Source organism: Kogia breviceps, chromosome 6 (assembly GCF_026419965.1).
Source record: "Kogia breviceps isolate mKogBre1 chromosome 6, mKogBre1 haplotype 1, whole genome shotgun sequence".
NCBI classification, from domain to species: Eukaryota; Metazoa; Chordata; class Mammalia; order Artiodactyla; family Physeteridae; genus Kogia; species Kogia breviceps.
Window position 1 is genome coordinate 32,745,185 of NC_081315.1, and position 20,954 is coordinate 32,766,138.

General features: G+C 36.1%; 1 protein-coding gene across 7 annotated transcripts in view; it reads left to right on the top strand.

Annotated features, from left to right (window-relative positions):
• The window catches only part of MND1 (meiotic nuclear divisions 1), a 95,744-nt gene that overhangs the window by 37,407 nt on the left and 37,383 nt on the right, over positions 1 to 20,954 (top strand). For 6 of the 7 annotated variants that reach the window (XM_067035699.1, XM_067035696.1, XM_067035697.1 and 3 more), the window contains exons 5-6: positions 11,425 to 11,499; positions 14,565 to 14,679. In XM_067035699.1, the coding sequence (XP_066891800.1) occupies positions 11,425 to 11,499; positions 14,565 to 14,679 (190 nt within the window). Of the gene's footprint in view, positions 1 to 11,424; positions 11,500 to 12,673; positions 12,716 to 14,564; positions 14,680 to 20,954 lie in introns of those variants that run through there. The other variant, XM_067035701.1, reaches the window with a different exon arrangement.

Consider the following 20,954-nt stretch of genomic DNA (forward strand, 5'->3'; position numbering starts at 1 on the left):
CTCCGCGGCATGTGGGATCTTCCCGGACCAGGGCACGAACCCGTGTCTCCTGCATCGGCAGGCGGATTCTCAACCACTGCGCCACCAGGGAAGCCCTCTCTGTTTCTCTTGATGAGTCTGGCTAAAGGTTTATCTGTTTTGTTTATCTTTTCAATGAACCAGCTCTTAGTTTTATTGATCTTTTCTATTTTGCTTAGTCTCTGTTTCATTTATTTCTGCTCCCCATTGCATTTTACGTTATTTTTTCCCCATTTTTTAAACTAGAGATACATATGACACCAATGAAAGCTTTTCAAAATTGATGTGAAATAAATAGTGCTAACATACTTAGTTTATATAAATCTAGGCTTTAAAATAATACTCCAGTCTCCCTAATTGAGTTTATTCTTTCCATTAGAGTCTTGTTTTTGAAGAATTACCATTTAGAAGAATTTAAATCCTGAGATTTTAGCTAGGCTTTGTAGCCCCATCTTAAGTAAATACATGTTTTCTGTTAACATTTTTGAAATGGGGGGGAAAAGCCCTCAAAGCCAGGCAGCCACTCTTGACATACTAAGGACCCACAGACTGGACCATAGCCTTGTATCCTCAGTTTCTTTCCCTAGCTCTGCACACTCTTCTGGGAGGTCTCATCTACTCCTGTGGCTTCCATTGCCACCTGTATACTTCTGATTCCCTGGTTTTATCTCCTGCCTATACCTCTGCACTGAACTCCACACCTGTGTATTCAGCTACTTACTACACATCCCTACGTGAATGGCTGGCAGGCAACTCACATTCAGTTTGTTCAAAATTCACTTCTTTACCCAAATCTGCTCCTCTGTGTCTTATACACTCTGAAACTACTATCCCCTTAGTTGCCCAAACCAGAAACCTGGTAGCTACCTTAGATTTTTTTTCCTCTCCCTTTTCTCCACACCCAGTGGGTTCCAAACTCTTCTGATTCAACATACTTATATCTCAAATCTCTCCCTTCCTCTCCATCTTCACTGCTACTGTCTTGGCTTAGACTGTCATTATCTCTGGCTCAGAATTTTGAATTAGTGTCTTTACTGAACTCCCTGTCTCCAGTCTTCAGTTTCTTCCATTTGCTGTAGTAGTGTCTTTTAATGCTATTTGGATGGTTTCCTGTTCCTGAATAACAAGTCCAGATTCCTCAACCTGACTTTAAGGCTCTCTGTAATCTAGCTCCTGCCACTGGCCAGACTAATAAGCTGCTATTACCCTTCTACAACCCTACACACCAGTTTAACAAATTGTTTACATTGTTTCCTGAATGTTGTTAATTTTATTTCTTGTGTTTTCACATGCTGCACCTGGCTGGCTCTTTTTCCTTGTCTACCTAACAAACTCCAGCCTGTCCATTAACCAGAGATATTTAAGACCGACGTCAGAAATCTTTTCTTCTGGGAAGTTTTTATCCCCTCCTCAGCAAGTTAAGTACTACTTTGTGCTTTGTCTCTCTTACATATATTTCTTTTATAGGGTGAAGTCTTTATGTGCCGTATTACCGTGGCAGACATTCTGAGAGCAGGGATATCGTAACCATGTTTTATCCCCAGCATGGAATGCAGTTACTGAGACACATAGAAACAAAATACATGTTATTGAATGAATGAGTAAATCAATACAGCACTGCCTAGTCTCAGTCCTAACTATAGTATACTTGGTCTAGGAGCCTTCCCGCCAGACACATTGATATCAGAGGTCTGGACTGGCTTCTCTGATGGTTTTTGGCTTTCCCTTTTTGGATGCACATAGCTACTACAGCAGCTTTATCTTCCCATGACAGTGTCCAAAGCAGGAATAATGATGCGCTTTCTTCTTATACATCTCTCTGTTTTTATCCAGGAGGAAAATCCCAGAATGCTCCCTTTCCCTATTAGGCTTCCCTTTATTGTCTCATTGGCCAAGTCTGAGATACATGCTCATGCTGGAAGGGTAAGCCATCATAGTTTAACCTCTGGCACCTGTTAAATGGGAGGGGACCCGTTCTCTCTGAGCACACTGCCATCCCAATCTGAACAAAGTTGGAGTTCTGTTTATAAAGAACAAAAGGCTTTAGACAGTCAGGTAACAGGATCTGCAAAATTATATCTTTAAGCACTTAAAAGTCATGTCTTTTAAATTGAATGTTTTTATTCTTTCCACTGTCTCAGATAATCAAGAATTATATTTATTGAGGTTGAGTGGCTCAAAAATTGTGGATAGGTGGGGGAAGTATGTAAACGGGATTTTTATTAGTAAATAATTTTAAATAATAAAAATTATAATAGTTAATATTACAACTTGAAACTTGCAGGAATTTATTTTTACCATAGAACTTAAGATTTCAGTGATTCATTTTTTATATTTGTTTGTTTTGCTTTTGTAGTAGGTAGCTTTGGGCTAGGCTTCTGAACCTTCCCCCAGTAATTATTCTCCTTTGCTGTTGGATTTACTTGCTGGATGAGTTTGAGAAGCCTGACTCCAGAGATATAGAATTCCCTATACCATACCCAAAACATTCTGTGCTTCATATGGATTACAGGTTTGTAACAGCTATTCTCATTCATAACTATTTTCTCCCCAAATCAGCCAACCTGGAGAGACTTATTTCACAAAAAACTGGACCTACAATTTTGATGTCATGTCACCAGGTGGTGGCAGTGTCAAAGTCATATATATCCTTAGCTTCCTGGGATAGTCCTAATTTCATTTGTCTTGTTTTGCCCTCAAAAAGTATATCAGTATTTTGTACATTTTAATATTTCAGTGTTCATAATGTCTCTGGCTGTTTTATATATTTAGAAGTTACACAAAAATAACCCTATTAGTTGGGTGCTTTTTTTGTTTAAAGTATGGTTCTTACTTGACCAAAGAGCATGGGTCTGAACTTCTAGGCCTGCATTTCATCAGATTCAAATATAGGGCTTTGTTCAGGTTCCCTAGTATTTATATTTATTTATAACCATAAATTTCCTAGTCTATAACTTTTTAAAAAATTTCGATTGGATGCAAAGAAACCTCAATTTAAATTTTTCTTAATTATTATAGTTTTTAAAGTTAAATACATTTTTACCTTTTCAGTAATTTCTGACACTTAAAACTTGCCACAAATCTTAGTTTGGTTGGCTGCTCTCAGCTCTTGAGTTAGTTTATACCATCCAAATGTGTTAGGTTGCTCTCTTCATTCTGCTAAAGCTGCTTAGGCTGTGGAAGAGAAGGCCTTCATTTGCTTACTTAATTCTTTAAAATCCAAGTTCTCTTGAATCTTTTCACTATTAAGAGGCAGAAATAGAAAAAAAAAGAGCATCATTCTCTTAAAAAGATAAAAGTCTTTATGGGCAGCTACTTTATTCAGCCACTATTTCTCAGCACTGTTGTCTCTTTATGACTTTTTCTTTGGCTTTATAAATTTAAGGTGAAGTTTATTATAACGTATATTTGAGCTTAACTTAAGCTCTTTAACTGATGCTTCTTAGCAAGTAATTTGTTGTATTTTCAGTGAGTAGATTCTAATGAAACTAAATTACTTAAATTGAATAACTTATTGGATCAAAACATTTTAAGTAGTATTTAAGTTAACATTTGTATTAGAAATTTCAATAGTGGGAAGTCTTAATTCTCACAAGAAGTATTCATAAATGTTAGGAGTAAAATGTGAGCATATCATTTCCCAGTGCTCTTGAGAGACAATAGGAAAATAAGCAATTCCTTATGTAAAAGTAATTTGCTGATGTTAGCATCTATGTAGATCTATTGGTAGATTCTGTCAATTATTACAATATATAAAAGTAAGGAATGGGCCAGCAATCCTGGAGTTTTTTGCATACATGAGTGCCCCTGTAGACTACATGTGAGCCAACACTCAAAAGTGAGAGAACAAGAGCCTGTCTGGAGGCACGTTACATTCTGTTCCAGAGGGCATTGAAACCTAACACAGAGTGTGTGTGTGTGTGTGTGTGTGTGTGTGTGTGTGTGTGTGTGTGTGTGTGTGTGTGTGTGGAATGAGTCTGAAAAACCAGGCTGGAAGTGGGTAGGAGGCAAGCTAAGGAAGGGGGACGGTGAGTGGGAATGTTGTGTAGCCCCCAGAGCAATAAAATGTGTCTTCGGCATCATGGAGATTACAGATAGTAGAACCCTGGGTTCTTACTACAAAGAACCCAGGAGCGCAGCCATGCAAGAATTCAGCAAACATGTCAGGCCCAGAGAGCACTGAGACATCTTAACAGTAAGATATTTCGGGTCCCCTTTACTTGTTCTGTTCTCTCTCCCCTTCTCCAGGCTTGGTAGAGGTGGGGAACAGAAGGCAGAAACTTCAGTCAGTGGACTAAAGGGAGGACAGAAACTCTAGGCCAGGAAAGAGAAAAGGACAATGCACCCTTTCCAGCAAAACCCATGGCAGCCAGCAGTTGCTGAAAAGGAGAGAAGTCTTACCTTTAAATCAAGATTTGAAGTGTTGATTATTATGTTAGACATTCTAATTTCTGAATTAAGGCTTTGTTTGGCAACTTAAAATAATTGTAGATCTTGATTTAGAGTGATAAAAAACGTCATGGTACTCCCAACTCTTCGTTTAGTGGCAGAGGAAGTACTTCCCTCACTGAGCTGTTTCTAAAATGGCAAATGTGGAGGAGGAATTAAGTTGCTTCTATGGTTTTACCCTATCAGTACAATGCAAAATATGTATAGGTTATTTCTTAACACAAAGATATTAATAATACAGATCTGCTCATCTTTATAATTAATTTTAAATCTCCCCTTGATTTAAAAAAGTTTACTTGTTAAACAATTCTGTCATTCCAAATAATTTCAGGGTTGCCCTTCCACCAAGTGGATTTTGGGTTTTCTTCCCAGATGGATTTCTTAACAGATTCCCTATCTAGGACATATTCTTGCCCACAGCACAGAAAGAGAATAATTCTTATTTATTTTCACTGTTGTTTGAGGTCCTATTACTAAGAAAAAATGGAAGTTGGCAGACAATTCGTAGCTCCTACTACTTAGCCTTCATTTCTGAGTTTGTCATATTAGAACCCAGTTCTCGTGTCTGATGAGTCTATGTTCCTCCATAACTTTGTATCTAACTTCCCTCCCAGTATCATTTGGATTTTGCATGGCTTTGGCTGTCAAAATATCTGAATGACTTCTAATTGGATTCTGCATAAGGCTTTGACTATAGTCACAACTTCTAACTTCATTCTCATGATACCATAAGGCTTCTGTTGGACCTTCTTTTTATATCTTCTGTATCTCTTAACTACTTCTTAATATTTTTTACTGCTTCCTAGAAATTAAAAATAGTTCATCTACAATAGTTCATTTTCAGATAGTTGATTTTCAAATCTTGCTTTTTTCTTCTTGTAATTTCTTTAGCTTTCTGTTTCTCCTTTTATCACTTTAACCTTATTGAACATATTCCTGATATTTCTAGTTGAAGGAATGCTAATCTCTGGTTTGTTGTGCACTGCTCTAACAGTTTGTTTCTTTACACTAATGTTTGATTACCGTGATCTCATCTTCAGCAGTTATTATGTGTGGGTGTTTGAATTCTCCTCAAGTGTGCACTTACTGAGTGGCTTCACTTTCCCTTTATGTTGCTTTCCTGATGGGATTCCCATGTTTTTCCTGTGTCCATTGTTTAGGATTCCTGATACACTTTTCTCAGGTTCTTAAGTGTGTTCCACAGGGCTGGATTGCTGGAAATTTGATCTCCTGGTTAAATGGAATATTAATATGCTATATTTTTACTAGCTTCATGGAGTGTTATCTTTTAATGAGCATTGTCTTGTAGCATAAGGAAAATATTTCAAAAATATTCAGCAGACATTCAGTGCTCATACATGCCTTGAGTTATTTGTTACTATATTTATTTAGCGAAAAGGTTTGAGCCAATAGTATTGTAACTGTGTGTATAGTGAGCACTTCATAAATGTTTATTGAATGAAGAGCCTTCCTGGTATATATTACTTTACTCATTCCTATTCTTGAAGACTTAGTTCTATAACCCAATATAGAGGAATAAGAATCTTTTAAATTTGATGTCTTCCAAAATATTTCACAGCTGGCCAGCACTGTATGAAATAGACTATCGCTAAAGCTTTATCCATTGTAACAGTTACAGTGTTTACTGTGGTAAAGGTAGAAAACCCGTTTACTTGGTATGAATGATAAAGGTGAGATTGATTTAATGGCTCATTTAAATTAAAATATTTCAAAAGTAGAGCATGCTTCAGGCATAATTTAATCAAGATTCTGACTCTGTTTCTCTTGGTTTTGCCTTTTGTGTAATGTCTGTCCTCAACTTGGCTTTCTTCATGGTTCTAAGATGGCTGCCAGCAGTAATTTGGTTTGTTTGCTTCCCTGTAACTATACAGTTTACAATCCAGAGGGCAGGAGAGAGTTGTTTCCCACAACCACTAAATAAAAGACTTTGATCTTATCCTGATTCAACACTTGAAATCAACCACTGTGAAGAAGAGCATTCATACAGTGATAGGCTTAGGCCTGGGGTCGTTGCCTATCCCTCAGCACCAAAACCAGTATTAAACCCTAACAAGAGGGCTTCCCTGGTGGTGCAGTGGTTGAGAATCTGCCTGCCGATGCAGGGGACACAGGTTCGTGCCCCGGTCCGGGAAGATCCCACATGCCGTGGAGCGGCTGGGCCCGTGAGCCATGGCCGCTGAGCCTGCGCGTCCGGAGCCTGAGCTCCGCAACGGGAGAGGCCACAACAGTGAGAGGCCCGCGTACCACACACAAAAAAAAACAACCAAAACACCCTAACAAGAAATGGGCAAGGCAAACATGAAGAAAATTGCAAAACTCTACTGAAGAACATGAAAGAACTCTTAAGTAAATGGAGCAACATATTCATGAATGAGTAAACTCAACTATAAAAACATCATTTATGTCATTTATATGTTATGGTAACCAAAATCCCACTAGATTTTTATGGATAATTCTCAAGTTGATGTAGTAGAGAAACTACAAGAAAGACCAAGGAAGTATTTAAAAAGGAAGAACAATTGGGTAGGATTTTCCCTATCAGATATCAAAATATAATGTTACAGTAATTAAAACTTGCTAGTTGTGTAAGAATAGACAGATAAGTGTAGCAGTACAGAGAAGCCAGTTGCATTCCTTGAGATTTACCCAGATGGGTGGAAAACATGTGCATACGAATGTTTATAACAGTTTTGTTCATGATTGCCAAAACTTGGAAGCAACCAAGATGTCCTTCAGTAGGTAAATGCATTAAAAAACTGTGGTACATTCAGACAATGGAATATCATTCAATGATTAAAAGAAATAAGCTATCAAGCCATGAAAAGACATGGAGGAACCTTAAATGCATATTACTAAATGAAAGAAGCCAATCTGAAAAGGTTACATAATGTATGATTCCAACTACATGACAGTCTAGAAAGGCAAAACTATATAGATAGTGGTTGCCAGAGGTTGCAGGGAGACAGGCATGAATAGGCAGAGCACAGAAGATGTTTAGGGCAGTGAAAATATTCTATGATACCATAATGATGAATACATGTCATTATACATTTGTTACAACCCATTGAATGTACAACCCCAAGGGTGAACCCTAATGAAAACTATGGACTTTGGGTGATAGCGATGTGTCAGTATAGGTTCATCAGTTGTAACAAATGTACCACTCTGTGGGGAATTATGATTGGGAGAGCCTCTGTGTATGTGGAGACAAGGGTTATATGGGAGCTCTCTCTAACTTCCACTCAATTTTGCTGTGAACCTAAAACTGCTCTAAAAAATAAAATCTATTTTTTAGAAAATGAAGTAGACCTTAGAAAATATGTTGACATGAAACATAAAGGATAATCCCATATGTGTTTTGACATGTTCTCCACATTGATCATATCAGTATATGAAGCAAAGGAATTGGGACAAGAGGATGCCCCCTAGACTTTAAAGGGGTCCCTCCCTAGGAGGGGGGTGGTGGTGATGGTGCAGAGGTGGAGAGCAAAGGGGAATTTGATTAAATACTTCTGCATTGTTTGAGTCTTTTAAAATAAAAATGTACTCATTTTAATCTCTTGAAAATATATTCATATATTGCTTATAATGGGAAAATAATTTTTTCTTCAAGTTTTATTGAGATATAATTGACATATAGCACTGTATAAATTTAAGGTGTACAGCATAATGATTTGATTTACATACGTCATGCCGTGATTACCACAGCAAGTTTAGGGAACATCTATCATCTTATATAGATAAAAAATTAAAGAAATAGAAAAAAAAATTTTTTTCTTGTCATGACTAGGATTTACTGTCTTAACTTTCATATATAACATATAGCAGTGTTAATTGTATTTATCATGTAGTACATTACATTCCTAGTACTTATTTATCTTATATCTGGAAGTTTGTACCTTGTGACTGCCCTCATCCAATCCCCCCAACCCCTGTCTCTGGTAACCACAAATTTGATCTCTTTTTCCATAAGTTACTATACTTTGTGAGTTCCTATTACAGAACATAGTGATTCTGTTTTTCTGTACATTTCAAACTGATCACCATGATAACTCTAGTTATGATACATCACCGTACAAAGATATTATGTAATTATTGACTATATTCCCCATGTCTACATTTCATACCCATGACTCATTTATTCTGCAACTGGAAATTTTTACCTCTTAATCTCCCTCACCTATTCCTTTCCTCCCCCTACCCCCTTTCCCAGGAAAAGGATTTTTTAAATAGTAGTTATATATGCTCATAATATAGAAAATTTATAAGTATGTTCCGCAATACAGAGGTAACCATTTGTTAAGTTTTGTGCACTTTCTTGCAGTTTTTTGGGGGTTTTGAGTTTTTTTGGTGATAGATAGGCTCTCAAATGTATTGACACTTTTGTTTCCAGCTTTTTAAAAACTCTGTTCTGTATCTGTGTCATTAAAAGTTCTTTTAAAATGTTTCCTTTGGCTACATAATTGTGACACATCCATACTATGAAATAATGATTTAACATTTCTCTATTGTTAAGACAATTATATAGCTCCCATATTTATATATAAATACATCTTTATAGTGTTCACTGTTTCCTTATGATTGATTCCTAAATGGAATATTGCCTTAAAAAATAAATTTTAAAATTATAGATACACTAGTAAGAGTTTTTAAACATGAAATCTTAAATTATACTGCCTTGCTTTTTTTTTTTTTTTTAAGGAAAAACAAGACATAGAACCTTTATTTTCTGTAACATACCATACACGAGTTTTGATAAAGCAGTAGACTGTCCTGGTTTCTCTTACTATTACCTCTTTTCCCCATCCTCTGTTCCTTGACATTCTTTTCCACCTATGAAAACTCTATGTTTTTTTCATAATGCTTTGAAATTTTTTTTATTTCTGAAAAGGAGCAAATCAGAATTCCAGTGCAGCCAGCTTGAATCAATCTTCCTGTTCCTCTTCTGAATAGGCAGTTCCTCCAGGCAGTGAATTAGCTCTTTAGAAAACATTGGCATTATGTTTCTGAACCCTGAGTATCTGTATAGGTGGTCTGGAATGCATTAAAGAGAAGCATTGTGTCAGATCCTTCCTCAAGTCTAAAGGTGAAATCCTGTTCTTACTAATTATAAGACATTTTTGTTGTTGCTGCTGCTGTTTTTTCTGAGTTACTTGGTTTTAAAAATTATTATTTGCTTTAGTGAAAGTTGGAAATGGATTTGTTACAGTGTTAATATATAGTTGGTTCTTGTTTTATGTTATAGAAATGTGTCAAGAGAGTTTGCTCTTTAAAGGAATCCTGTGGTGAATACTTTTCTTAACTATAGAGTATCGCTTCTTTTTCTATTTTTGTAAATGTGGACTTTTGTATTTCTTTCAGTGACAGAAATATTGAGATATTTTGTTTCTAGTTCAGACTACAGTATTTAGCAATAATTCATTTTTGCTGATGAACTAGGTAATATTCTCCCATATATTAATATATTGTGTGTTTTAGTTGGGTTTGTTACTGCAAGAAAACAGGTTTTTGTGTAGTCCAGTAGTTCTCAAAAGTGTGGTGCCCCTAACCAGAAGCATGTTAGAAATGCAAATTATTAGGCTCTGTCCCAGACCTCTACTGTTCAAAACCTGGGAGGTAGAGCCCAGCAACCTGTGTTTTAAACAAGCCGTTCAGGTGATTCTGATGTGTGCTAAAGTTTAGAACTTGTGGTTTAGATAATACCTATAGAGTGGCTGAAAATCTCAGCTCTTAATCACTTGAGGCCTAGATTTGGTTTAATTCCAAGGTATGTGTTAGGAACTATAGCAGTACTGCTTCTAAGCGATAGGTAGATGAAAAACTGTTAGCATGGGCTGCCTCACAAGAGTTGCTTTCATTGTTTCCAGTAGTTGAGATTTTAAGAACTAAACAGAGCCAAGAAGCCTTCACTATTGAGTTGAACCAAATTGTTTCAGTACTTAGGATAATTAGCAGAAGCTTCTCATTTGATAACATCATTTAGATTGTACTTCCCTCCATACCAAGATACTTAAAATGATGAGTCATGAAATCACATTTAAAATACATAAGGTTATCTTCAGAGTTAAGGAATTCCTGAATTAGCTCTCTTTCAAATGCTTTTAAGTTGTAAATAATTACAAGCAGACATACAATACCTGGGAGACACTTCATTAATAGAATTAAGATATATGTCCATTAATTATTGGCTAATTTTTACATAGTTCTTCATTTTTTGGGTAACATCTGCCTACTTGGTTATTTTAAAAACATTTGTAATGGAAAAATGTTATGCTAATGTATGTGTGTATTTTTTCATTGGAAAATTCTCTACTCCTGAATTCAGATGTTACATGCATTTATTAATTATTTCAGGTGGGTCCTTCAGGGTGGAATATTAACCTTTTAAACAGAGTGTTATTTTATAAGTGAGAACCCTTGTTTTAAAGAACAAGATCTCTTTGCTAAATTTAGGGCTTTAAAGCTTATTTTGGCTCTTAACTCTACAGCAGATTTTTTTTTTTTTTTTTTTTTTTTTTCCGGTACATGGGCCTCTCTCTGTTGTGGCCTCTCCCGTTGCGGAGCACAGACAGGCTCTGGACACGCAGGCTCAGCGGCCGTGGCTCACGGGCCCAGCCGCTCCGCGGCACGTGGGATCTTCCCAGACCGGGGCACGAACCCACGCCCCCTGCATCGGCAGGCAGACTCTCAACCACTGCACCACCAGGGAAGCCCAAGAAGAAATATTTTAAACTTTATTTTTTTTTCAATCTGCCCTAATGATTCATGGTACTTGGTTTTCTTCAAGTTAGAGAAATTAGTTCCCAACATAGTCTTTGACATTTTTGTTATACTGACTTGGGCTGAAGACAAATCTCATTTTGTCTTCTTGATTCATAAACTTTATGTTAAGCAAGTTTATCTTAGCAAACCATTTTATTTGTTTCAATTCTCTAGTTATCTGAGGGAAACCAAAAGCATGCAAACCTGCAGAAAAGCATCGAGAAAGCTAAAATTGGCCGACATGAAACGGTAAGTTTGTATCTGTAGATTCTTTAATAATGTCAATTCTAAATAGAAGAATAAAAGCATCGAGCTTCCTGTGAGGAGGATGCTGTTCCTACTAGAAGAGAAGTGAGTCACAGCAAAGGCTGTGAACATTTGACCTGGTAGGATTCCCTAATTGTGAATCTAGGTTTATTATCATTGTATTATGTTGTGTATAGCAGTGTAGCATAGAAGCATAAACCCTGGAGCCAGACTGCATGGGTTTGAAAGTCTCCTAAACTCTTTCTCCTCAGTTTTCTCAGCTGTAAAATGGGGAATAATAAAATCTATGTCACTAAGTTATTGTGTGATTAAACTAGCTAATATTTGCAAAGCACTTAGAAAAGAGCCTGGCACAAAGTAAGCCTTATATAAATGTTTATGTAAATTTTTAAGAGTCAGCTTTTTAAGAGTCTTGGCACTGAATAAATTGAAAACTATCGGACTTCCCTGGTGGTGCAGTGGTTAAGAATCCGCCTGCCAATGCAAGGGACATGGATTCAATCCTTGGCCCGGGAAGAGCCCCCATGCCACGGAGCAGCTAAGCCCATGCGCCACAACTACTGAGCCTGCGTTCTAGAGCCCCAGAGCCACAACTACTGAGCCCGTACACCACGACTACTGAAACCCACGTGCCTAGAGCCTGTGCTCTGCAACAAGAGAAGCCACCGCAATGAGCGCACTGCAATGAAGAGTAGCCCCCACTCGTGGCAACTAGAGGAAGCCCAGGCACAGCAACGAAGACCCAATGCAGCCATAGATAGATAAATTTTTAAAAAGAAAGAAAACTATCAATACAGTGTCTTCATGGCCTTGTAATATTTCTAAATTATTTACATGAATTTTGACCTATTTTATTTTTAAAAGTGTTAGGGGTTTTTAAAAATTCACTTTACTTTTTAGTTTTATCATTATCTCAGGTATGGACTTATGACTTGAAAAAATGTTGAAGATCAACATGAACCTCTAAGCATTTCATCTCAACCTCTATTTGTACCACTTGTGAAAGAGACTCAAAAACTTGTCACATTGTATTGGGTTGGCCAAAAAGTTCATTTGGGTTTTTCTGTAACATCTTACAGAAAAACCCAAGCAAACTTTTTGGCCAACCCAATAGAAAAGAATACATCACAGGTTTACATGGCTTTATGCTTTTCAGAGTTATTTTACATACATTCTTTCATGTGAATAGTCAGGACAGTGATGGATATGAATTGGAGAATGGTCATTGCTGAAGAATATTTAAGCGAAGGTAAGTTCCAGGCATAACCTGAAACTGTTTTATTTCTTCTTCAGTTGACAGCAATTACCACCTCTTTATTTGATCCTGATTTTTTTCCTTTGATTTGGCAATAACTTGTAGAAGCACCTTCAACTAATGGTGACATGTTCATGCCACAAAGTAGTCAGCCAGTCTGCTGAAGGTTACCCAGTCCACTGTAATCAATGAAACTAGGAAAAAAACCCACTAGCAAACCCAGTTGGTACCTACAGCTATCAGAAGATTATAGTAGTTCAGAAAGACTCCTGAGAAAGATGAACTCTTGTGTTCATCCTGAGTTCACTAGTCACGAGTTTTCAGAAATATCTGAGAGCTTTTTCTATCTACTAGATATTATTCATGGTGATGATGATACTGCTGATGATGGTAATGAAGAAAAAGAAATAGCTAACATATATATTCTGCTTACTATGAGCCAGGCAGGTACTGTTCCAAATGCATTTTCTATATTGAATCCTGCCAATGGTCTAAGGAGGTAGCTACTATTACTATATTCATTTTTACATTTGAGGAACTGAAAGCACAAAAAGGTTAAGTAATTTGGCAAAGGTCTTGGTGCTAATAACCAGGCTTCCAACTCAGGGTATCTGGAGAGCTGTCATTGCATTCACACAGATAGTCACGACCCTGCTTCTCCTGTCTTCATGAGCTTTTTCTCCTCTTGTTTTTCATTGTGGAGTATGTATAAGTTGGGTGTTGATAGCAAATAATGATCGTCTTATATTGTAGTTATTTTGAAATCTGTCCTATGCTATGCTAATGTGGTGTACACTAACCATATGTAGCAATTTACATTTGAATTAAAATTAAATACGATTAAATTCAGTTTCTCAGTAACAGTCACATTTCATGTACTCAGTATCCCTATGTAGTATCCCTATGTAGTTTCCTGCATTGGAGAACACTAATCTAGAACATTTCTATCATTGCACAGTTCTGTTGGACTCTGCTACTTCAGAGGTCTGTACGTGCATTCTGTTATATAACTGCTAGCAAAAGTACCTTTACAAGCTAGCAAGGAACCTTAAACAAGTCCCATCAGGCAGTTTGAATTCTTACTTGGTTTTGCCTCAGACGTTTCCTATAATTCTGTACTGTAACCTTTACCAGTATTTGGTTTTTATTTGGACTTATTTTTCACACATATGAACTGAATACCGATAGCACTATTACTTCTACCTGTTAGTGAAAACTATGGCTAGAAATTTCAAATGGTGTTTATTGGATCATTTTGTGTAAAAGTTTTATTCTGGTTTACCTTTAAAGGAAAGTGATGGGAGGTCACATGCTACAGTTCTGTTATTTCTGATATTTTTAAAGGTTAATCATCCTTGAAGTCTGGAAAATTATCTAGAATACTTTCAAGGAAAATTTTATAATGATTGATGTTGCCATAAAATATTACTTACATATATATAGATACAACCTTGTGAAACTACCCAAGAAGTGGTATAATTTATTTCCTAATGTGATGACAGTCCTCTTTTGAGTTCAGACATAATTGGTAACCTCTCATCTATTTATGAGCATTCCATTCTACAAATTAATTTCCATTCAGTTAACATATATATAAGATAATTGAGATTGCAGAGAAAAATGAGAATTGAGTTCATTCTTATACTGTGAATATATATGTATGTGTATATATAGTATCGTCAAAACCTAATGCATATCAGTTATGAGAAAATAAAATGAAAATGTTTATAAAATGTATAAACTTATGGCATTTTGTTTGTCTTAATTGTACATAATGTTATTTTGAATACAGGAAGAGCGAACCTTGCTAGCAAAAGAGCTTTCTTCACTTCGAGACCAAAGGGAACAGCTAAAGGCCGAAGTAGAAAAATACAAAGAATGTGACCCACAAGTTGTGGAAGAAATACGTAAGTTTGTATTACACCCTGAGGGTTTTTAACTTTGCTAACAAAGGTACTTTATACTTCTGCTTGCCTGGTAACCATTCTCCACGTATATGAGAAAATAAAGCCCTTAATAATATTAATATTGCATTAATATTTGCATTAAGGAGCCTTAATGTTAAAGCACTGAACAGTGACAGCTTTGAAATTATGAGCATTTCAAGAATAAGGACGGTCGGTGGGGTAGAAGGATAAAGACATAAAATATAGGCTTAGGAAACTGAGAAGTCAGAGAAGGAGTAAAGTTGGCCTCAAGTACCTTGACTCCGGAAGGAAATCCACCATTATCTTCTAGGAAAAGTAGTACCAAAAAATACGAGTTTACAAGTTGCAGAAAAGTAGTCTGTGTGTTGACTTGCCTTTTAAATATTCCAATGATGTTTTTCCTTACATTTAAAACAGAGTCTCCAAAGCTTCATTTTCAGTATATTTTTTACATTTATGTAAAGATAAGAATTTTGAATATTTGAGGAAATGAAAGATACTGCATTTAATTGCTTAGAAAAGTATGTATAACTTTCCTCATATTTTTCTATTTTAGCCTGTCTTTTCATTTAGGGAACTTTATCAAGTGAAACATCTAGAAAAACTGATATTATAGTAAGGCTTTGAGAGAAATTGAAAATATTTGGTATTTTTAAATTAACCTGAGAATAGTTTGGTTACAATTAAGTTTGATGGTATTCTTTACAATTAAAAAAAAATTTAAGTAGTTCAGTTAGTATAATCTAAAGTTAAACTTAATTTTAGAGACAGGTTCCGCTTTGTACAACTCCAGGAGATGTCATGCAAGTACATGTAGTCCATGCACGGCCTAGATAATATGTAGTAGCCCTGGTTCAGCTGATTACCCAGGGTGATTTTCAAAGCACAGTGGAGGCAGAAGAACCCTCTGAGCCAGTCATTTTCTGTGAATTAAGTACTTGGGGAGACATGTGAGCTCTTTCGTGCTGCCCATGGATTCATTTCATTTATCGTCTTCCTGCAGAAGAAAGTACTAACTGAATGTGCTACAAAATTAAGCACTTTAATCGGTTTTAAAGTTTTAACAAATATCAAATGACCCTCAGTGAACACAAGCACATCAAAGCAGCAGGAGACAAGTTAGGAGTTCACTATTAGGAAGTGAGGGCTGCTCATGATTCACCTTTAAAAGGAGACACACTGCTTGTTAAGGATGACATCAAATGGTGTGTATCCTATCTAGAGCATTTTCTTGTGAAAGAGCATTTTAAGAACAGTTTCTTACCCAGATTTTTAATACCTTCAGGTGGTTTATTTTCCAGATCAGCATAGCTGTGCCTTCTAGCAGTTGATCATGGAAATTTTGTTTTCACAGTAACCAAATATGATCTTTCATTTATTACTTTTACTTGGTTCTACCTTCCTTCCTGATTTTAGTTTTGTGTAATTCTTGGACTTTTTTCTTGAAGTACCAACTCTTTGCTTACCCGCCTCATTCCCTTTTCCGTCTAGGGACCCATAGCTCTTAGCCATACTCAGTGAAGGCTTCTGCTTTTTCACTTTGTGGTCCCCATTGTATTGGCACAGCTCTTTCCCTGGGCTGATGACCCTGACTGATACCACCTCCACTTGTGACCTCTCATTTTCAGTCCTTTTCACAATTTGATGATAACTGTCCACTCAGAAATGACTAAAAACTCTTATTTAGACTTACAAAACTAGTCTGAAATATACTGATTGTGATCCTAAGCCAGTGGATCATCTTGAGGTACAGAAAATCACTAGGGGTAGAGAATTATGCCAGACTAATGCACGAAGTGGGAAAACTCATTTCAAGCATGTGACTTCAGATGTTGATATTCCTTGTACCTCTGAATCATGCAGCAATTTTGGCAAGTGCATCACCTCTTAGAAAGGTAATAAAACTTGAAGGAAGACATTTCAAGTATGTTAAGGATGATGTGTTTTCTGGAGAGTAGAATAGCATAGTTGAGATAGAAGTTGTAACTATAATTTTATACTGGTTGCCTGAATTCTGCTCTCCATCTTTACCCTTAAATTTAACAGTGTGGTAATTTATTTCTCAACCCAAGGAAAACACACCAATGTGAATGAGTAATAATCAGGGTATGAGGTCTAAGTGAATGAGCAGAAAGTTTTCTGGTTTACAGTGAATTAAGAGACTTTTATCTTTCTTCATCAACATCACATCTAGATTATCTTTTAATATTTATTTATGCATCCACATAAGATGGATCTGTATTTGGGCCTTACAGAATTTATAATCATGAATCTATTACACATATGTGAATTTTTGAAATTTTCACATTGTATATTTTTTATCTTAATAGGGGAGCGAGAAGATAAGAGTCCTTCCTTCCTGGCTTTGTGCTATTACTTTTTAATTCCATTAAAAAATCATCTATGTTTATAGAATACATAATTATAGAAAATTATAGCATATTTAATAGACAGTAGATGTGTAGAATAATTACATTATTTCATAAGTATATTTTAGTTGTGATGGTAGGATTTCTTTTTCTATGGAAAGCTACAGAACTACAATCAAAAGAAAAAAAAAAACTGTCAGAGCCTGTATACCTATAGAAAGGATTTTTAGACTAACTTTAGTTCATACTTTTATAGAGTCATGTCCTGTCCTCGCTTTTAAAATTCAGAACAGCTAACAGAAGTTTATTCAAATGTGGCACTTTGACTTTCAGCCAAGATAGAGTAGTAATGTACTGAATTTATCCTCCCACATAAAAACAAAAACAAACATAATATATGGAATAATGGTTTTCAAGATACTTGACATCAGACAGCAAAGGGAAGCAATACCTAGAAAAAGGAAACAAAGTAAGCCTTACAATTGTCCCAGCTTATTTTGTTGAGAGAGTTTCCTGGCTGCAACACAAGAAAGGAGAACCTAGGCAGAGACCTGCAGACTCCCTGAGTCGAGGTGGAACTGAGAATCAGGGAGACCGAGGTGGATAGAGTTCACAGGATACCATACTAGAAAGGAGGGAGTAACACAGAAAGAGAACCTTGGGTATCTAGAGAGGGTTCCTCTCAAGTATTCTATGCACGCATATGAGGAAACTAACCAAAACTGAGGAAAGAACCATCTCAAAGGACTAGAAGGAACAGTGCCAGGCACTCACACAGGACCAGGAATGTGTCTATTCTCACCAGCCAGATTAGAAAAATTTATAATTCACAAGGCATTGAGTAGAGTACTCAAGAAGGTCTTGCTTCAATAGAAGGTAGCCCTACACTGAGCTCTGCTGTCAACCCCCCTAGCAAACCATAAGAGCAAGTCTTGAAGGCAACAAACTACTGTAAAATAACTTAAATACATTCCAGAACAAAGCTCAACAATATTTATAGGAGTACAAAAATATCTAGCACCCAGCAAGGTAAAATTCATAATATTTGGCATACAATGAAAGATTGCCAGGCATGCATAGAAGTAGGAAAAACATAATTGTTAGTGAGAAGAATAATCCTCCAATCAAAACTAACCCAGAATTGACACAGATAGTAGAATTAGAAGACCATAACATTAATAATTATTATAAATGTATTCTCTATGTTCAAAAAGTTAAGTAGAAACATTGAAGATATAAAAAAGACCCAAGTCAAACTTCTGGAGATGAACAATACAGTGTCTGAAAAGAAAAATACACTGGATTGGATTAACAACAGATTAAACTTCCACAGAAGAAAGGATTAGTGTAGTTAAAGACCTGGCAACAGACACTATCCAAAATGAAACTCAGGAAAAAAAAATTTTTTTTAATGAAAAATAGCATACATGAGATATAAGACAACTTCAGTGACCCCAATATATGTGTAATTAGAGTCCCAAAAGGAGTGTATGTTGGGGTGGGGGCAGGGCAGGGGTGTTTCGGGCCAGAAAAATAAGAAATAAGTATCAGAAGAAATAAGGCTAAATTTTTTTCAAATTTGTTTAAAACTATAAACCCACAGATTCAAGAAATTTAGATATGTTAGTAAATGGCAGTAATCTCCTTTTTACTAAAATCTAGAGAACTTTTTAGGTTTTAACTTGATTCACCCCAAATCCCTGTTCCCTAATGAGATTACTTTTTATGGCTGAGTAATATTCCATTGCATATATGTACCATATCTTCTTTATCCACTCTTCTGTTGATGGGCATTTAGGTTGCTTCCATGACCTGGTTATTGTAAATAGTGCTGCAGTGAACATTGGGGTGTGTGTGTCTTTTTGAATTATGGTTTTCTTTGGGTATATGCCCAGTAGTGGGATTGCTGGGTCATATGGTAATTCTATTTTTAGTTTTTTAAGGAACCTCCAAACTGATCTCCATAGTGGCTGCATCAATTTACATTCCCACCAACAGTGCAAGAGGGTTCCCTTTTCTCCATACCCTCTCCAGCATTTATTGTTTGTAGATTTTTTGATGATGGCCATTCTGACCATTCACCTCATTCTGAGGTGATACATCACTGTAGTTTTAATTTTCATTTCTCTAATAATTAGTTATGCTTAGCATCTTTTCACGTGCCTCTTGGCCATCTGTGAACCTTCTTTGGAGAAATGTCTACTTAGCTCTTCCACCCATTTTTTATTGGGTTGTTTCTTTGTTTTTTGACATTGAGCTGCATGAGCTGTTTGTATATTTTGGAGATTAATCCTTTGTTGATTCGTTTGCAAATATTTTCCACATTCTGAGGGTGTCTTCTCATCTTGCTTATGGTTTCCTTTGCTGTGCGAAAGCTTTTAAGTTTCATTAGGTGCCATTTGTTTATTTTTGTTCTTATTTCCAGTACTCTAGGAGATGGGTCAAAAAAGATCTTGCTGTGATTTATGACAAAGAGTGTTCTTCCTATGTTTTCCTCTAAGAGTTTTATAGTGTCCAGTTTTACATTTAGCTGTGTCATCCATTTTGAGTTTATTTTTGTGTATTGTGTTAAGAAGTGTTCTAATTTCATTCTTTTACATGTAGCTGTCCAGTTTTCCCAGTACCACTTATTGAAGAGACTGTCTTTTCTCCATTGTATATCCTTGCCTCCTTTGTTATAGATTAGTTGACCATAGGTGAGTGGGTTTATCTCTGGGCTTTCTATCCTGTTCCATTGATCTATATTTCTGTTTTTGTGCCAGTACCATACTGCCTTGATTACTGTAGCTTTGTAGTATAGTCTGAAGTCAGGGCGTCTGATTCCTCCAGCTCCATTTTTTGTTTTTTTCTCAAGGTTGCTTTGGCTATTCAGGGTCTTTTGTGTCTCCATACAAATATGATTTTTTTGTTCTAGTTCTGTGAAAAATGCCATTGGTAATTTGATAGGGATTGCACTGAATCTGTAGATTGCTTTGGGTAGTATAGTCATTTTCACAATGTTTATCCTTCCAATCCAAGAGCATAGTATATCTCTCCATCTGTTTGTGTCATCTTTGATTTCTTTCATCAGTGTCTTATAGTTTTCTTATACAGGTCTTTTATACCTCTGTAGGTAGGTTTATTTCTAGGTATTTTATTCTTTTTGTAACAACGGTGAATGGGATTGTTTCCTTAATTTCTCTTTCTGATCTCCTGTTGTTAGAGTATAAGAATGCAAGAGATTTCTGTGCATTAATTTTGAATCTTGCAATTTTACCAAATTCATTGACTACCCCTACTAATTTTCTGGTGGCATCTTTAGGATTTTCAATGTATAGTACCATCTGCAAACAGTGACCATTTTACTTCTTTTCCAATTTGTTTTCCTTTTATTTCTTTTTCTTCTCTGATTGCCGTGGCTAAGACTTCCAAAACTATGTTGAATAATAGTGGTGAGAGTGGACATCCTTGTCTTGTTCCTGATCTTAGAGGAAATGCTTTCAGTTTTTCATCATTGTGAATGATGTTTGCTGTGGTTTGTTATATATGGCCTTTATTATGTTGAGGTAGGTTCCCCCTGCGTCCACTTTCTGGAGAGTTTTTACTATAAATGGGTGTTGAATTTTGTCAAAAGCTTTTTCTGCATCTATTGAGATAATCATATGGTTTTTATTCTTCAGTTTGTTAATATGGTGTATCCCATTGATTATCTGCGTATATCAAAGAATCCTTGCATCCCTGGGATAAATCCCACTTGATCATGGTGTATGATCCTTTTAATGTGTTGTTGGATTCTGTTTGCTAGTATTTTGTTGAGGATTTTTGCATCTATATTCATCAGTGATATTGGTCTGTAATATTCTTTTTTTGTAGTATCTCTGTCTGGTTTTGGTATCAGGGTGATGG